We start from the raw sequence: 18,178 nt of genomic DNA on the forward strand, positions 1-18,178 counted from the left end.
CGATGACGTTTGCAGCAGCATGGACATCAGGTCGGAGACCATGGCTACGGTTACACTTCACGCTGCATCACAGACAGGAGCGCCTGCGATGGTGTACTCAACGACGAACCTTGGTGCACAAATGGCAAAACGTCATATTTTCGGATGAATCCAGGTTTTGTTTACTACATCATGATGGTCGCATCAGTGTTTGGCGACATCGCGGTGAACGCACATTGGAAGCGTGTATTCGTCATCGTCATACTGGCGTATCACCCGGCGTGATGGTATGAGGTGCCATTGGTTACACGTCTCGGTCACCTCTTGTTCGCATTGACGGCACTTTGAACAGTGGACGTTACATTTCAGATGTGTTACGACACGTAGCTTTACCCTTCATTCGATCCCTGTGACACCCTACATTTCAGCAGGATAATGCACGACCTCATGTTGCAGGTCCTGTACGAGCCTTTCTGGATACAGAAAATGTTCGACTGCTGCCCTGTCCAGCACATTCTCCATATATCTCACCAATTGAAAACGTCTGGCCAACGGTGGCCGAGCAACTGGCTCGTCACAATACGCCTGTCACTACTCTTGATGAACTGTGGTATCGTGTTGAAGGTGTACACGCCATCCAAGCTCTGTTTGACTCAATGCCCTTGCGTATCAAGGCCGTTATTGCGGCCAGAGATGGTTGTTCTGGGTACTGATTTCTCAGGATCTATGCACCCAAATTGCGTGAAAATGTGATCACATTTCAGTTCTAGTATAATATATTTGTCCAATGGATACCCGTTTATCATCTGAATTTCTTCTTGGTGTATCAATTTTAATGGCCAGTAGTGTATGATGGCTGACTAAGCCAGAAATATTACAATGTGAACGTGACGATGGTGGCACGGAAAGCGTCGGTGGCGTAACAGCCATTCCGAGCGAGAAGTGTCCGTGGCCGCGGTGGAGGCCAGAGGGCAGCTAGCCAGCCGTCCAGCCAGCGTCGTGCCGCGGCCGCCACGGCAGGTGTCGCAACGGTACCTCGGCCAGTTGGCCGTGCGTCTGCCGTGCGCCTGTGCCGGCGCATGCTAATGGCTGCCGGGCCCGCGGCCCGCGGGTCGGGACGCCGACCTTGCAGTCGGTGGGCGCTACCCGCAGCCACCGCTATTAATAGGGACCTGTCCGCTGATGTACGGCCCGTCCCCATGGGGGCGCGCCGGCAAAAAGGGCGGCACGCCGAGGTCACGGCGACGCATCGGCCGGAGCTCGAGGTTCAAGGCACTGCGCAGGGAGAGGTCGTTAGCACGTTTCCAGTCTTCTCTACGACTGACTCATGGTCTGCTGTAAATCGAACTCGACGTTTTGAGCATTTCCAACGCCCTTCGGACAGTAGCGAACTGGCTGCCATTGCTCCTGCTGTACGGGGTTAGTCATACACTGAAGCGCTAAAGAAACTGGTACAGGCATGCTTATTCAAATCCAGAGATATGTAAATAGGCAGAATACGACGCTGCGGTCGGCAACGCCTGTATGAGACAAAGATGTCTGGCGCAGTTCTGAGATCGATTACTGCTTCTACAATGGCAGGTTATCAAGATTTAAGTGAGTTTGAACGTCGTGTTACTGTCTGCGCACGACCGATGGGACACAGCATCTCCGAGGTAGCGATGAAGTGGGGATTTTCCCCTACGACCAGTTCGCGTGTGTACCGTGAATATCAGATATCCGGTAAAACATCAAATCTCCGACATCGCTCCGGCCGGAAAAAGAACCTGCAAGAACGGGACCGACGACGACTGGAGAGTATCGTTGCGGAACGGTTGCAATTCTGTCACGTTCAAATTTCTGCAGATTTCAATACTGGGCAATCAACAAGTATCAGCGTACGAACCATTCGACGAAACGTCATCGATATCAGCTTTCGGAGCGAAGGACCACTCGTGTACCCTTCATAACTGTGCGACACAAAGCTTCATGGCTCGCTTGGGCCCGTCAACACTGACATTGGACTGTTAATGACTAGAAACATGTTGCCTGGTCGAAGGAATCTCGTTTCAAATCGTATCGAGCGGATGGACGTACACGATTATGGAAAAAACCTCATAAATCCATGGACCATGCATGTCAGCAGGGGACTGCTCAAGCTGGTGGAGGCTCTGTAATGATACGGGGTGTGTGCAGTTGGAGTGGAGCCTTATGCGTTTAGACATGACTCTGAGAAATGATACGTGTATAAGCATCCTTTCTGATTACCTGCGTCCATTCATGTCCATTGTATATTCCGACGGACTTGGGCAGTTACAGGAGGACAGTGCGACACCCCACAGGTCCAGAATTGCCACAGATTGGCTCCAGGAACACTGTTCTGAGTTTAAAGACTTCCGCTGGCCGCCAAAATCCCCAGACATGAACATTATTGAGCATATCTGAGATGCCTTGCAACGTCCTGTTCAGAAGAGATCTCCACCTCGTCGTACTCTATTGGATTTATGGACAGCCCCGCAGGATTCATGGTGTCAGTTCCCTCCAGCACTACTTCAGGCATTAGTCGAGTCCGTTCCACGTCGTGTTGCGGCACTCCTGCTTGCTCGCGGGGCACTACACGATATTAGGCAGGTGTACCAGTTTCTTTGGCTCTTCAGTGTAAGTTCCTTCAAAAATTATAGAAGCCGTCACTAATTTCTTTTGTTATCAGAGAGATGGACTGATTAAAAAAGAAATGACATTAACTAACTAAGAACAAAATGACACTGCGTTGGCTGGGAGTTGTTCCACCCCGAATGAACCGTTTGTTTGTAATACAACGCCCCGAACGCGGATAACATAAAATACCGTGGCCCCAAAAACTCGAAAAAACAGGTTCGTAGACAACGCAAGAACATCTCTACGCAAATGAGTGTCCGCCAGAGCAGGTAATACGTGGCATCCATACAAACTTTGACCGAAGACGATTCTGACCACCGGGAATTGTTCTTCAGTGGGCACTGAACGTGCACGAGAATCTGGTTTTATTTGAATGCGTGGTGTCTGTTCACGAAGTGGTTAACACAACTGACTAGTAAGAAGGAGATTCTGGCTTCGAGTCCCGATCTGGCACACATTTCACTCCTCACCGCGGATTTCGCATAAATTCCCGATACAGCTGATATTGCTAGTTCCTTCCCTTCCCTTCCCTTCCTCCCTCGCCTCAATGTACATGGTTTCTGATTTTCTTACTGCACAGTTTTTTTCAGCCGAGGTATAGGAGTTAGTGGTTGAAACGAACAAATTGTCAAGTACCGGCTGCATAGCAGTCGACGATATAGGATGTCGACGGTAAAGTCAACGTGCGGAGAAACTCGAGATGTGGCGCGAGATTTAGGACGACAGGGTTGTTCGTCCATTTTTCGTTGAAGAAATCTCAATGCGATGTTCTGGCTGTACATGTTTAACGGTATCTTCATACCAACCGTGGACGAAGGTGGAGGCTTCCCTGCGTCCTCGTAGCACCCCGCGTGCATTGTACCAGTGGCTGGGCCAGTAGTTACCTGGTCATCAGGTCGATCGACATGGTCAGATAGAGCGGCCACAGAGGTCAGAGGGCCCCGCGCCAGTCTGCTTTTCTCTCTGTAGAACCATTTAAAATCGGTTGTGTAGCATTGGAAAATCAGTAATTTGGAACTTCTTAAAAGAACAATCACAGTAGTTTAATAACAAACAACAGAAGAAACACACACTTGTTCGCCAAAACTGGCTATAACAATGGGCATTGTGTGCCGTGATGCATAAATGTATCCTGTAACTGTAGCATGATATACCATTTGTGCCAACAAAATCACCATTACTGACCGCTTTCACCATTTGTATGAAGACTCAGACTGGAACTGTAGACACATTAATTATAGCGTTATGTAGCTGAGCATCACACATCGGGGAAGGGAGAATTGTTATGTGCAACCGAATGACTGTACCATTACATCTGTACTCCGCGAACCGTATTATGGTTTGCTGTGGAAAACGTCTGGTACCATTATCACTCCCCCCCACCACTTTTCCCCCCTTTCATGTATCATTCGTGAGTGGTACATGGAAAGAGAAATTGTCGGTAAGCCTCCGTGTTAATTTAATTTCTTAAATTTTTTCTCATCGTTATTTCATTCGATGTATTGGTAAATGGGCAGGGTAGGGAAGAGGAGGAGAGACAAAGTTATTTGATTCCTCTACAAACCTACTAACTCAGAATTTGAAGAGCAAAATATTTTGTAATGCTCAACGCCCACCTTTCAACGTCTGCGGCTGGATTTCGTTGATCTCTGTCACACTCTAGCGGTTTCCAAGCGAATTCCTGATAAACCACACCACTCTTAGTGGGCTCTGCCCTGTCGACTTCCTTGAAGCCACTTGGTTAGAGTTCCACAGTAACGAGAAATACTTAAGTTGCTCGCAGTAAGCCACGTATTTTAAGGATGAGTTACATTTCATTCATGCAATGACTCTCGGCCTGGCATCTGCTTTCCCTGCAAGTAATTTGGTTATCACACGATTGATCCCTCTGGTCAGTTACTTCCAGATGTTCTACAATTGGTACTGTTTCCAGGGTTATAACAGAGTTAGCGTAATCGTACAATAATGGACCACTCCACAGATTTATGCGCAATATATTAGTTAACATACGTTTGGGAGCAGCACACACCGTCTAAAGATCATTGCACAGTCCGCCGTCGATATCGTCCCATTAACGACATGCTGAGTTCTACCTGCTAGGGAGCCACGAATTCAGTAACAACTCTGGTTCGAGATTCCATAAACTCAAATTGTTTTCACTTAAAGACAGTGATTAGCACCATTATTTTCGCATACTTATGAAACCTGTATTATTTCCGTTTATTACATTTTTTCTGCATCCTCCATTAAATAAGATCCATCGTTCAAAAAACGTCTAGAGATAATGTTGGCTGAGCAAATGAAAGTAACAAATCAAAATTTACCTGCAGCTAGATTATACAAACAACACGGGCGCGAGACGAGGACTCCCTCTGCCACCTGGGCGTCGCCGACCAGCCTGTGTTGATAAGTCGGCACGCAGCCTGCCTGCCGCATTGTGGCAAACTGCTCGTGAAGACCACACATCAGGCGGTTCTCCAGCAGCTGAGAGATTCGCCTGGATCAGGTCTTCCAACACCCCAATCGAATAAGCCAGAGCCTGTGTCAGGTCATGAGCAAAACGTTCTCGGAGAAATAACGGCATCGTCGTTCAATTCAGCAATGAAGATGCAGTCTTCAATATCACAGCTAATTATTTTTCACGTTTTTATGCATACAACTGTCGCGACGGTGGTGTTGATGCTTGTCCCAAACTATGTTCAGTTTCGTGTATGAATTTTAGATACCGGTTGGAGATGAGACTGCTCTACTTCGTACCAGGACGTAGAGATTGTGGTTTCCATTTTTGCAAAATGTTACCTAGAACCGTTTGATTTTCCCGATATCTCAAAATCACCTAGAAAGAATCTGTAGACGACTTATCAAGATCGTAAACCATGGCACCGATTTACGAGACACTTTAAAGCATTCACCCCTTTTATAAGCGCCCGAATTTTTAGTTCATTTTCCCTGTTGCCGAATGCTCTGAGAAAGCGGGAATAGACGAGACGCTCAGCTTGTAGAAAACAGTCCTGTACAGGCAGGTGGAAAAAAAGGGTCGAAGGAGTGTGGCAGTGGTGAACAAACAGGTTGCATATTACGGAAACATCGGAGTAATACACACTTCGTGGTAATAATGAACTAATTATAGGTAGAATTCGGACACCCACCAAAAGTACACTACTGGCCATTAAAATTGCTACACCAAGAAGAAATGCAGATGATGAACGGGTATTCATGAGACAAATATAGTATACTAGAAGTGACATGTGATTACATTTTCACGCAATTTGGGTGCATAGATCCTGAGAAATCAGTACCCAGAACAACCATCTCTGGCCGTAATAACGGCCTTAATACGCAAGGGCATTGAGTCAAACAGAGCTTGGATGGCGTGTACACCTTCAACGCGATACCACAGTTCATCAAGAGTAGTGACAGGCGTATTGTGACGAGCCAGTTGCTCGGCCACCGTTGGCCAGACGTTTTCAATTGGTGAGATATCTGGAGAATGTGCTGGACAGGGCAGCAGTCGAACATTTTCTGTATCCAGAAAGGCGCGTGCAGGACCTGCAACATGAGGTCGTGCATTATCCTGCTGAAATGTAGGGTGTGGCAGGGATCGAATGAAGGGTAACGCCACAGGTTGTAACACATCTGAAATGTAACGTCCACTGTTGAAAGTCCCGTTAATGCGAACAAAATGACAGAGACGCCGGGTGACACGCCAGTATGGCGATGACGAATACACGCATTCAATGTGCGTTCACCGCGATGTCGCCAAACACGGATGCGACCATCATGATGCTGTAAACAGAACCTGGATTCATCCGAAAAAATGACGTTTTGCCATTCGTGGACCCAGGTTCGTCGTTGAGTACACTATCGCAGGCGCTCGTGTCTGTGATGCAGCGTCAAGTGTAACCGCAGCCATGGTCTCCGAGCTGATTGTCCATGCTGCAGCAAACGTCGTTGTACTGTCCGTGCAGATGGTTGTTGTCTTGCAAACGTCTCCACCTCTTGACTCGGGGATCGAGACGTGGCTGCATGATCCGTTACAGCCATGCGGATAAGATGCCTGTCATCTCGACTGCTAGTGATACGAGGCCGTTGGGATTCAGCACGGCGTTCCGTATTACCCTCCTGAACCCACCGATTCCATATTCTGCTAACAGTCATTGGATCTCGACCAACGCGAGCAGCAATGTCGCGATACGATAAACAGCAATCGCGATAGGCTACAATCCGACCTTTATCAAAGTCCGAAACGTGATGGAATGCATTTCCCCTCCTTACACGAGGCATCACAACAACGTTTCACCAGGGAACGCCGGTCAACTGCTGTTTGTGTACTAGAAATCTGTAGGAAATTTTCCTCATGTCAGCACTTTGTATTGTAGGTGTAGCCACCGGCGCCAACGTTGTGTGAATGCTCTGAAAAGCTAATCATACGCATATCACAGGATCTTCTTCCTGTCGGTTAAATTTCGCGTCTGTAGCACGTCGTCTTCATGGTGTAGCAGTTGTAATGGCCAGTAAAGCAGTTGAAGTGATCTTCCTCAGAATTTGCATTTATGCGGCACAGCGTCGGTCCCTCCTAGAAGAGAGCGTGACGTGCCGGTCGCTGACGTCCTCCTTCCATTTTTGTGCTCATGTGTTCTCCAACATCCGAATAGCTTTACTAGGATTCATGACCGTACGTACTTCCTTTGTAAACGTAGTTCGGTCTCGTTGGTCATACGTCTTTTTGATAAATATTTGGCGGTGGTTGGTGTCATTTCGGGATGTGGTGGCGCAAGTGATTTGCGATGACATGCAGGGGATTCGTGCAGTTTTTGATGTCATGATACCGGCGGTGACAAATTTGGGCTTGGGGTATGCTGCACTTGGGTGTTCGGTAATCATCTGCGCTTGATTGCTTGCTGCTGGGCCCGTGTGCCATCAAAGAGCAGGTGGCGCGGCGTGCGTGCGTCCCGGGCCGGTGCCTGCGCTGGTAGCGGACCGCAGGCGGCGGCGGCGGCGGCGGCGGCAGCAGGTCGCTGGCTCCTTCCGCAGGGCCGTTCATCGACCTCGGCGTTCCGCTTCAGAACGCCGCGGGCGTGATCCGCAGGGCGGCCAGGCGCAGCGCGGTGCGGCCAAACTCACGGCTGACACACGCTGGACCTCCACTCTGTGTAGCACGAGCCGCGCCGCGAAGCAATGCTCTCGACCCACTTGTCCGTCTAACCGAAAGGCGAAACGTAATTCGTTTGCAAGTGGCACCAGGGTGATCTAAGATGGCGCGGGCCCGTAACATGTATGACGCGCCTGGCCACTACTAAACAACATGTACTCAGACATATAAAGATCTACTTCACTTCACTGTAACATATCAAAGTAATGTCTAATAAAATTTCGTTTCACTAATTTAAACACTAACAGATGTTGCTGTTTGTTGGCGTTTGTCTGTAGCATCACATCCTTCTTATTGTTCGGAATGTCAATCGTCCACGTATCACAATCGCCAAAGCTTACCTCAGACAAGGAATGAATTGCTAAAACTAAAATTCGTTAGTTCGTAACAAATTTTTCTTACTCATAAACGCCTTCCTTTGCTATTGACAGTTTTCATTTTGCATCATCTCTACTTCAACCGTCATTACTCCCCTGCCCAAATACAAAAACTCGCCCACCGGTTTTTATTCTCGTTTCCTAATGTTATTCTCTCAGCGTCGCCTTATTTAAATTCGATCACAACCCAGTACCCCGCTCCTACTTCTGCTTTTGTTCATCTTGCAATCTCTTTCCAAGGCGCTATGATTTCCATTCAACTACCCCTCCACGTCCTTGGCTGATGGACCTGCAATCGGCGAGCCTCAAATTTTAATATTTTTCCCCTGATCTTCATTCCCCCACATACAGGGTGTTACAAAAAGGTACGGCCAAACTTTCAGGAAACATTCCTCACACACAAAGAAAGAAAATATATGTGGACATGTGTCCGGAAACGCTTACTTTCCATGTTAGAGCTCATTTTATTACTTCTTCAAATCACATTAATCATGGAATGGAAACACACAGCAACAGAACTTACCAGCGTGACTTCAAACACTTTGTTACAGGAAATGTTCAAAATGTCCTCCGTTAGCGAGGATACATGCATCCACTCTCCGTCGCATGGAATCCCTGATGCGCTGATGCAGCCGTGGAGAATGGCGTATTGTATCACAGCCGTCCACAATACGAGCACGAAGAGTCTCTACATTTAGTACCGGGGTTCCCTAGACAAGAGCTTTCAACTGCCCCCATAAATGAAAGTCAAGAGTGTTGGGTTAAGGAGAGCGTGGAGGCCATGTAATTGGTCCGCCTCTACCAATCCATCGCTCACCGAATCTGTCGTTGAGAAGCGTACGAACACTTCGACTGAAATGTGCAGGAGCTCCATCGTGCATGAACCACATGTTGTGTCGTACCTGTAAACGCACATGTTCTAGCAGCACAGGAGTATCCCGTATGAAATCATGATAATGTGCTCCATTGAGCGAAGGTGGAAAAACATGGGGCCCAATCAAGACATCACCAACAATGCCTGCCCGAACGTTCACAGAAAATCAGTGTTGATGACGTGATTGCACAACTGCGTGCGGATTCTCGTCAGCCCACACATGTTGATTGTGAAAATTTATAATTTGATCACGTTGGAATGAAACCTCATCCGTAAAGAGAACATTTGCACTGAAATGAGGATTGATACATTGTTGGATGAACCATTCGCAGAAGTGTACCCGTGGAGGCCAATCAGCTGCTGATAGTGCCTGCACACGCTGTACACGGTACGGAAACAACTGGTCCTCCCGTAGCACTCTCCATACAGTGACGTGGTCAACGTTACCTTGTACAGCAGCAACTTCTCTGACGCTGACATTAGGGTTATCGTCAAGTGCACGAAGAATTGCCTCGTCCAGTTCACGTGTCCTCGTCGTTCTAGGTCTTCCCCAGTCGCGAGTCATAGGCTGGAATGTTCCGTGCTCCCTAAGACGCCGATCAATTGCTTCGAACGTCTTCCTGTCGGGGCACCTTCGTTCTGGAAATCTGTCTCTATACAAACGTACCGCGCCACGGCTATTGCCCCGTGCTAATCCATACATCAAATGGGCATCTGCCAACTCCGCATTTGTAAACATTGCACTGACTGCAAAACCACGTTCGTGATGAACACTAACCTGATGATGCTACGTACTGATGTGCTTGATGCTAGTACTGTAGAGCAATGAGTCGCATGTCAACACAAGCAACGAAGTCAACATTACCGTCCTTCAATTGGGCCAACTGGCGGTGAATCGAGGAAGTACAGTACATACTGACGAAACTAAAATGAGCTCTAACATGGAAATTAAGCGTTTCCGGACGCATGTTCACATAACATCTTTTCTTTATTTGTGTGTGAGGAATGTTTCCTGAAAGTTTGGCCGTACCTTTTTGTAACTCCCTGTATTTTCCTCCTTAGTTTCTTTTACTGCTTAGCCAATGTCGAGATTGAATAACATTTCATCGCCTCTTAAAACTGAACTCGGGTTTCTCGACTTCCGGAACATTAAAATGGTTCAAATGTCTCTGAGCACTATGGGACTTAACTTCTGAGGTCATCAGTCCCCTAGACTTAGAACTACTTAAATCTAACTAACCTTATGACAGCACACACATCCATGCCCGAGGCAGGATTCGAACCTGCGACCGTAGTGGTCGGAACATTATCTGAGCGACATAATAAAGTTTATTCAAGGAACAAAAACTTTTCTGTCATTGATTCTCCTTAGGTCCATTTACGTCGTAAGGAAACTGACAATGCGACGAGAGTGCTATTACTGTAGTTTTCACTAAGTGCAAGGAGTGTGGTAACCAGTGTCACATACCTTCACCGTCACTCTTTTTAAGAGCGAGCGGAAGTGGCAGCCGCTCCTCGTTGCTGACGCTGACTTGTCCCACATGCCTCGACTGATCATCAATCAGTAGAGCTCACGTTAATGCGTCGCATTATAAACTTCTGAAGTTTTCACCTGTGGATACAAAAAAGTTCAGGGACAGCTTCTACAGTTCCGGGCCACACAGTAAAACGTGGTGAAACATAGATAGAGAAAGCGTAATCTGTTATGCTTAGTGACTGAAGTTGGAAACCTGACACTGCAGCATTTGGCGGGAGAGAATAACACGGGAATATCTTAACGGGTTCCAGATCTTCACTACTATTCTGAAATCCACACTTTAAGTGCTTGGCAGAGGTATCATCGAATCAGCTTCAGACTATCTTTCCTTGCGAGCTGTGGTTTCTGTTACTGTTTCTGCGGTAATGCGAAACCATCTCCCCTTTCTGAACTTTTTCGATGTCGTCTATCAACCTGGCAAGGATCCCATACGACGCAGCAACACTCTGCCTATACTACGATCGTCCATACTATAGTAATCTCTTAAGTGGATTTGTGTCTTCTAATGTTCTGTCAATAAAACACCATGTTTGGTTCGCCTTCCCCATAGTATTTTCGATTATTAGATGCGTGGCGTCCTAAAATGGAATTTCATGAACCTGTCACCCAATACCGCTTCGGGTTGGTCATGTGAAGGTTCCAAAATCGTTTCTGCAATTCGGGTTCTAGCTGCTGGTTTTCCACTTCCACAGTCGAATTTAGCTCCCATGTAAACGCACAGCATGTTTTTGAAATATGCTTGGATTGTCAGGCTACGTTTCGTTTTTAAAAATTTCCGGTTAACATGGACGGACTGACTTCTTGTAGAGACGAGAAGAATTGGAAATACAGGGTGTTTCGAAATGAATATGCAGGTTTTTAGGCTCTGTGGCGTTTATTACGTTCAACTTACAGTTACAAATAATAAATCAAATTAAAGAGCTTCTCGCAAGTTTTCAGTGTGAGCACCATTCGTCACATACCAAGTCCATAGGCGTTTTCTTCCCCAACTTCGGTCAGTATGCCTGTAGTAATTGTTGCACCAATGCTGCTTAGGTAGAGAGTGTCAGTTAGTAGACCTTTATGAACCTCCGAAGGTAAAAATCGCATGGCGCCAGATCGTGTGTGAACGTGGTCATGCAAAAGAAACTGTCATCCAGCCCCTTGCGTCCAATCCAGCCGGTCAGGTACAATGTCGTTTTACATGTCGCGTACTGGGTTACCGAAGTGAGGCGGCACACCATCTTGCTGCCAAATTAAATTCTGTGGTTCAGTTTCTTCCAGTTGAGGAAAGAAGCAAACTTACGGTGTATTTAGGTAAGAAGCACCAGTTACAGTTGCTTCACCGAAAAAAACCCACAAATCTTCCACCCGGATGTGGCACAAAAAATATTAAATTTAGTCTCGTTGCAGCTGTACAGTTTCGTGGTGATTTGCTGACCTCCAGCTGCGCACATAGTGTGTTCAGATTTCCACGTCGGTGGAATGTCGATTCATCGCTGAAAATGACACGATGTAGAAAATCATCGTCATGCAGCAGTATGTAGTTTGCGAAGTTGGCGCGTAAACTGTATTGTTGGCTTTAGAGCTTTTAACAACTGCAGACGATAAAGATGTAGCTGTGACCGTCCCCCAAGTCTCCACAGAGACATCACTGGAATTTATAATTCACGACTAGCCTTCCCAACTGATCGCTTGGTGCTACGCTTGAAAGACTTAGTCGTCCAACACGTTATTCATTCACTCTTGGCGCTCCATACTCTGCCCTGTGCCCGCACGTATACAAAGAAAATCATTTGAGTTGCTGTTTCATTTGATGTATTATTTACAAGGAACATTTCATAAATAATGCATTGTGCATTACTTGATGCAACAACAATGAAAATTTCGTCATTTAGTTGGGAGATTGAGGAATAAGCACGTATGTTTGTTTTCGCTGTGCACTCTGACATAAAATTGGCGAGAGGTAGAAATGTACCCCGCAGGGGTACATGGTACTGTGACTGACTGAAGACAAGAGGTCGTACATAAGTTCCAAACTTTATGCGGCAAAAATCCGACAGAAATCCACGGTGCCTTAAGTGATGTTTGTGGTAAGTCCACAGTGCACCGTAGTGCAGTTTCACATTGGGTTGTTTCCGTGGTGGTCGTAAAAGCGTAGACGATAATAAAAGAGCCGGAAGGCCGAAAACGTCAACAGACCAACGAATTCTGAAACTAGTGGCAGACGCTCTTGAAAATAGCAGTGCGACTAATGAGGATCTCACTAAAGCGCCAACGTCAGTATTCCGTTTTCTGACAAATGGTTTGAAGAAGAGAGAAATTTCTGCGAGATGATCTCAAAATGTTACATCGCTCAAGAGAAGTAGAAACGTTTGGACGTTGCAACCTTGCTTAAACGATTCTACCGTGAAGGTCAAGATTCTAGTGTCGAATGGTCGATCTTGATGAAAAGTGGTTGGCAGACTTCGAACCGATGTTGAAATCGCATTACAATGAGTGGAGAGCTCCTCGTCCAAAAAAATGTCGACTCACCCAATCAAAGTTGAAATAAATGATGATTTTTTTACGATCACCAAGGAATGATCATGACAGATACAGATGTGGAACAACTGTCACAGCAGTGTATTATCGTAACTTTATGCAGAGCCTGCACAGACAAAACAACAAACCTTGACCTCAGTTGCTTGTGGCTGGGCTCCTCATTACTAATACTCGCCCACATATTGGCAATGTTGTAGCCCAAAAACTGCGCAAATACAGATGGGAACTGTTGCCGCATCGTCCCTACAGCCCAGACATTACTTCACTAGACTTAAACTTCTTCCCGAAGCTGAAAAAACCTATGCACGGACGTCGTTATCTTACTCTGATAGAGCTTCTTACCACAGTTACCCGAGCCATTTGACAGACGAACAGAAGTGGTGTCCTAGATTGAGTAACAAAGCTTCAGAGACGTTGGGATTCCGTCATAGAGAAGCAGGGAGACGACGTTGAAGGAGTGCAAAGACGTATTGGGGAAAAACGTGTAAATAAAAAACATTGTGTGCATTATAATGAAATGTCCCTTGTATATTGATGCAGTATCTACATCGGTGTCTTGCTTATTTACATCGGTGTCTTGCTTATTTACATTGGTGTCTTGCTTATTTACATTGGTGTCTTGCTTATTTACATTGGTGTCTTGCTTATTTACATTGGTGTCTTGCTTATTTACATTGGTGTCTTGCTTATTTGCATCTGTGTCTTGCTTATTTGCATCTGTGTCTTGCTTATTTGCGCCTGTGTCTTGCTTGTTTGCGCCTGTGTCTTGCTTGTTTGCGCCTGTGTCTTGCTTGTTTGCGCCTGTGTCTTGCTTGTTTGCGCCTGTGTCTTGCTTGTTTGCGCCGGTGTCTTGCTTGTTTGCGCCGGTGTCTTGCTTGCTTGCGCCGGTGTCTTGCTTGCTTGCGCCGGTGTCTTGCTTGCTTGCGCCGGTGTCTTGCTTGCTTGCGCCGGTGTCTAGCTTGCTTGCGCCGGTGTCTAGCTTGCTTGCGCCGGTGTCTTGCTTGCTTGCGCCGGTGTCTTGCTTGCTTGCGCCGGTGTCTTGCTTGCTTGCGCCGGTGTCTTGCTTGCTTGCGCCGGTGTCTTGCTTGCTTGCGCCGGTGTCTTGCTTGCTTGCGCCGGTGTCTTGCTTGCTTGCGCCGGTGTCTTGCTTGCTTGCGCCGGTGTCTTGCTTGCTTGCTTGCTTGCGCCGGTGTCTTGCTTGCTTGCTTGCTTGCGCCGGTGTCTTGCTTGCTTGCTTGCTTGCGCCGGTGTCTTGCTTGCTTGCTTGCTTGCGCCGGTGTCTTGCTTGCTTGCTTGCTTGCGCCGGTGTCTTGCTTGCTTGCTTGCTTGCGCCGGTGTCTTGCTTGCTTGCTTGCTTGCTTGCGCCGGTGTCTTGCTTGCTTGCGCCGATGTCTTGCTTGCTTGCTTGCTTGCGCCGGTGTCTTGCTTGCTTGCTTGCTTGCTTGCGCCGGTGTCTTGCTTGCTTGCTTGCTTGCTTGCGCCGGTGTCTTGCTTGCTTGCTTGCTTGCTTGCTTGCTTGCTTGCGCCGGTGTCTTGCTTGCTTGCTTGCTTGCGCCGGTGTCTTGCTTGCTTGCTTGCTTGCGCCGGTGTCTTGCTTGCTTGCTTGCTTGCGCCGGTGTCTTGCTTGCTTGCTTGCTTGCTTGCGCCGGTGTCTTGCTTGCTTGCTTGCTTGCGCCGGTGTCTTGCTTGCATGCTTGCTTGCGCCGGTGTCTTGCTTGCATGCTTGCTTGCACCGGTGTCTTGCTTGCATGCTTGCTTGCACCGGTGTCTTGCTTGCATGCACCGGTGTCTTGCTTGCATGCTTGCTTGCACCGGTGTCTTGCTTGCATGCTTGCTTGCACCGGTGTCTTGCTTGCATGCTTGCTTGCACCGGTGTCTTGCTTGCATGCTTACTTGCACCGGTGTCTTGCTTGCATGCTTGCTTGCACCGGTGTCTTGCTTGCATGCTTGCTTGCACCGGTGTCTTGCTTGCATGCTTGCTTGCACCGGTGTCTTGCTTGCATGCTTGCTTGCACCGGTGTCTTGCTTGCATGCTTGCTTGCACCGGTGTCTTGCTTGCATGCTTGCTTGCACCGGTGTCTTGCTTGCATGCTTGCTTGCACCGGTGTCTTGCTTGCATGCTTGCTTGCACCGGTGTCTTGCTTGCATGCTTGCTTGCACCGGTGTCTTGCTTGCATGCTTGCTTGCACCGGTGTCTTGCTTGCATGCTTGCTTGCACCGGTGTCTTGCTTGCATGCTTGCTTGCACCGGTGTCTTGCTTGCATGCTTGCTTGCACCGGTGTCTTGCTTGCATGCTTGCTTGCACCGGTGTCTTGCTTGCATGCTTGCTTGCACCGGTGTCTTGCTTGCATGCTTGCTTGCACCGGTGTCTTGCTTGCATGCTTGCTTGCACCGGTGTCTTGCTTGCATGCTTGCTTGCACCGGTGTCTTGCTTGCATGCTTGCTTGCACCGGTGTCTTGCTTGCATGCTTGCTTGCACCGGTGTCTTGCTTGCATGCTTGCTTGCACCGGTGTCTTGCTTGCATGCTTGCTTGCACCGGTGTCTTGCTTGCATGCTTGCTTGCACCGGTGTCTTGCTTGCATGCTTGCTTGCACCGGTGTCTTTTTTTAATTTATTTATGATGGTATTATCTAGGTCGATGTAATGTGTATATTAATGCGCTATTTAAAATTCTAAGTTGAACGTAATTAAAGTTACAAATGCGTACAAGCATGCATTACTAAATGTTAACTGAAGGAGATGGCGATTGTTCTGGTTAAATCAGAAACTGGAACATCTGTTTTCCTGATGCTGTATTTGATTGGGGAGGTGAATGCCCATCAGTCCTTACCATTTAAACACTATAGCGTGAAACAGAGTCGGAAATTCGATTTTCGTCTTGCGGAAGACGTGCAGCATGCAGCCGTGGTGTATGCGACGGATGAGGGCAGGAGCTGGCTGGCGCGGCGGCCCGCCGGCCACCGTGTCGCTTCCGCAGCGCGCGGACGTGGCCGCCCCGGCTTCCGGTCACCGGCGCGCCGATCTCGTTTCCTTCCCCGTCCCCTGCCGGGCAGCAGGCGTGGCGCGCACCGTGGTGCGGGTATCCGGCAGCCAGGCGCCGCTCACTCTGCCGTACCGTCCGTGCGTCGCGGTATACTGTGCAAGCCGCAGTAGGGTGTCTGGCGGAGGTTGCTTTTGGTATCACTCTATCCCCTTCCCTGTTCCATTCGCGATTAGTGCATGGGAAGATTATCGGTCAGCACTCCTTTTACCTCTGATTTCTCGAGTTTTCTCGGAGTAGACATTCTGTGAAACCTATGTGAGAGAGAATTAGTTCCCAGGTTCTTCCCGGAACATTTCTCCGTCGGAATATCAACAGTATACCTCTATTTGAGCTACAACGCCTCTCTTGTAGAGTCTGCCAGTGGAGTTAGTTCGGCATCTCCGTAACGCTCTGGCGCCGAGTAAAAGGAACCCGCGACGAAACGCGCCGCCAGTCGTTGGATTTTCTCTGCCTCTTCTGTTTGTTACTTCGTACGGGTCCCAGACTGATGAGCATTTCTCATCAAGCATTAAAACAAGTATTATATAATCGACTTCATTCGTGTGTGAAATACATTTCCTCACGATTCTTCCAATGAAAATCTGCCTGACAACTAGCTGCTCTGTATGGAAATTTCGCTTCAGGTCGCTTACGACGCCTACTCATAGGCATTAAACAGTTGTTACTGTTCCCAGTGATTCGTCATCAACAGTGTCACAGTACAGTAGTGGATTACGTCGCCTATCTGTGCCTAGCATGTTACGTTATATGTACTTACGCTCGGGATCAACTTCGTCCTGGCACTACTTCTAACCACGTGGAAGTCTCTCTGCACTTTGCTACTGTCTCCTGGAGTTGCACTCTTCAGACAGACAACAGCATAGTCTGAAAAGCGCCTCATAGCGATGCCGACGGTATCCATTAGATCAGTTCTACATCTACATCTACATTTATACTTCGCAAGCCACCCAACGGTGTGTGGCGGAGGGCACTTTACGTGCCACTGTCATTATCTCCCTTTCCTGTTCCAGTCGCGTATGGTTGGCTGGAAGAACGACTGTCTGAAAGCCTCCGTGCGCGCTCTAATCTCTCTAATTTTACATTCGCGATCTCCTCGGGAGGTATAAGTAGGGGGAAGCAATATATTCGATACCTCATCCAGAAACGCACCCTCTCGAAATCTGGCGAGCAAGCTACACCGTGATGCAGAGCGCCTCTCTTGCAGAGTCTGCCACTTGAGTTTATTAAACATATCCGTAACGCTATCACGGTTACCAAATAACCCTGTGACGAAACGCGCCGCTCTTCTTTGGATCTTCTCTATCTCCTCCGCAGGCCGATCTGGTACGGATCCCACACTGATGAGCAATACTCAAGTATAGGTCGAACGAGTGTTTTGTAAGCCACCTCCTTTGTTGATGGACTACATTTTCTACCCGCCTTACCAACAATTAATTTTATATGATCATTCCACTTCAAATCGTTCCGCACGCATACTCCCAGATATTTTACAGAAGTAACTGCTACCAGTGTTTGTTCCGCTATCATATAATCATACATTTAAGGATCCTTCTTTCTATGTATTCGCAATACATTACGTTTGTCTATGTTAAGGGTCAGTTGCCACTCCCTGCACCAAGTGCCTATCCGCTGCAGATCTTCCTGCATTTCGCTACAATTTTCTAATGCTGCAACTTCTCTGTATACTACAGCATCATCCGCGAAAAGCCGCATGGGACTTCCGACACTATCTACTAGGTCATTTATATATGTTGTGAAAAGCAATGGTCCCATAACACTCCCCTGTGGCACGCCAGAGGTTACTTTAACGTCTGTAGATGTCTCTCCATTGATAACAACATGCTGTGTTCTGTTCGCTAAAAACTCTTCAATCCAGCCACACAGCTGGTCTGATATTCCGTAGGCTCTTACTTTATCAGGCGACAGTGCGGAATTCTAGCGAACGCCTTCCGGAAGTCAAGAAAAATAGCATCTACCTGGGAGCCTGTATCTAATATTTTCTGGGTCTCATGAACAAATAAAGTGAGTTGGGTCTCACACGATCGCTGTTTCCGG

The 18,178-nt window shown here is 47.7% G+C and overlaps 3 protein-coding genes across 5 annotated transcripts in view; 1 reads left to right on the forward strand and 2 right to left on the reverse strand.

Annotated features, from left to right (window-relative positions):
- LOC124711127 (cytospin-A) overlaps positions 1 to 18,178 on the forward strand; it is a 936,320-nt gene that overhangs the window by 179,791 nt on the left and 738,351 nt on the right. The gene's annotated exons all lie outside the window — the stretch shown is intronic.
- LOC124712127 (cyclin-dependent kinase 11B-like) lies at positions 13,808 to 14,908 on the reverse strand. The gene has a single exon (XM_047242426.1). It carries the CDS (start codon positions 14,906 to 14,908, stop codon positions 13,808 to 13,810), a length of 1,101 nt encoding a protein of 366 aa, XP_047098382.1.
- On the reverse strand, positions 14,969 to 15,604 carry LOC124712128. Its single transcript, XM_047242427.1, has one exon. It carries the CDS (start codon positions 15,602 to 15,604, stop codon positions 14,969 to 14,971), a length of 636 nt encoding a protein of 211 aa, XP_047098383.1.

This window comes from Schistocerca piceifrons, chromosome 8 (genome assembly GCF_021461385.2).
Source record: "Schistocerca piceifrons isolate TAMUIC-IGC-003096 chromosome 8, iqSchPice1.1, whole genome shotgun sequence".
NCBI classification, from domain to species: Eukaryota; Metazoa; Arthropoda; class Insecta; order Orthoptera; family Acrididae; genus Schistocerca; species Schistocerca piceifrons.

Bases quoted from the DNA above. Each gene is read 5' to 3' on its own strand.
- LOC124712127 (XM_047242426.1), bottom strand. From the start codon at position 14,908: ATGCAAGCAAGACACCGGTGCAAGCAAGCATGCAAGCAAGACACCGGT.
- LOC124712128 (XM_047242427.1), bottom strand. From the start codon at position 15,604: ATGCAAGCAAGACACCGGTGCAAGCAAGCATGCAAGCAAGACACCGGT.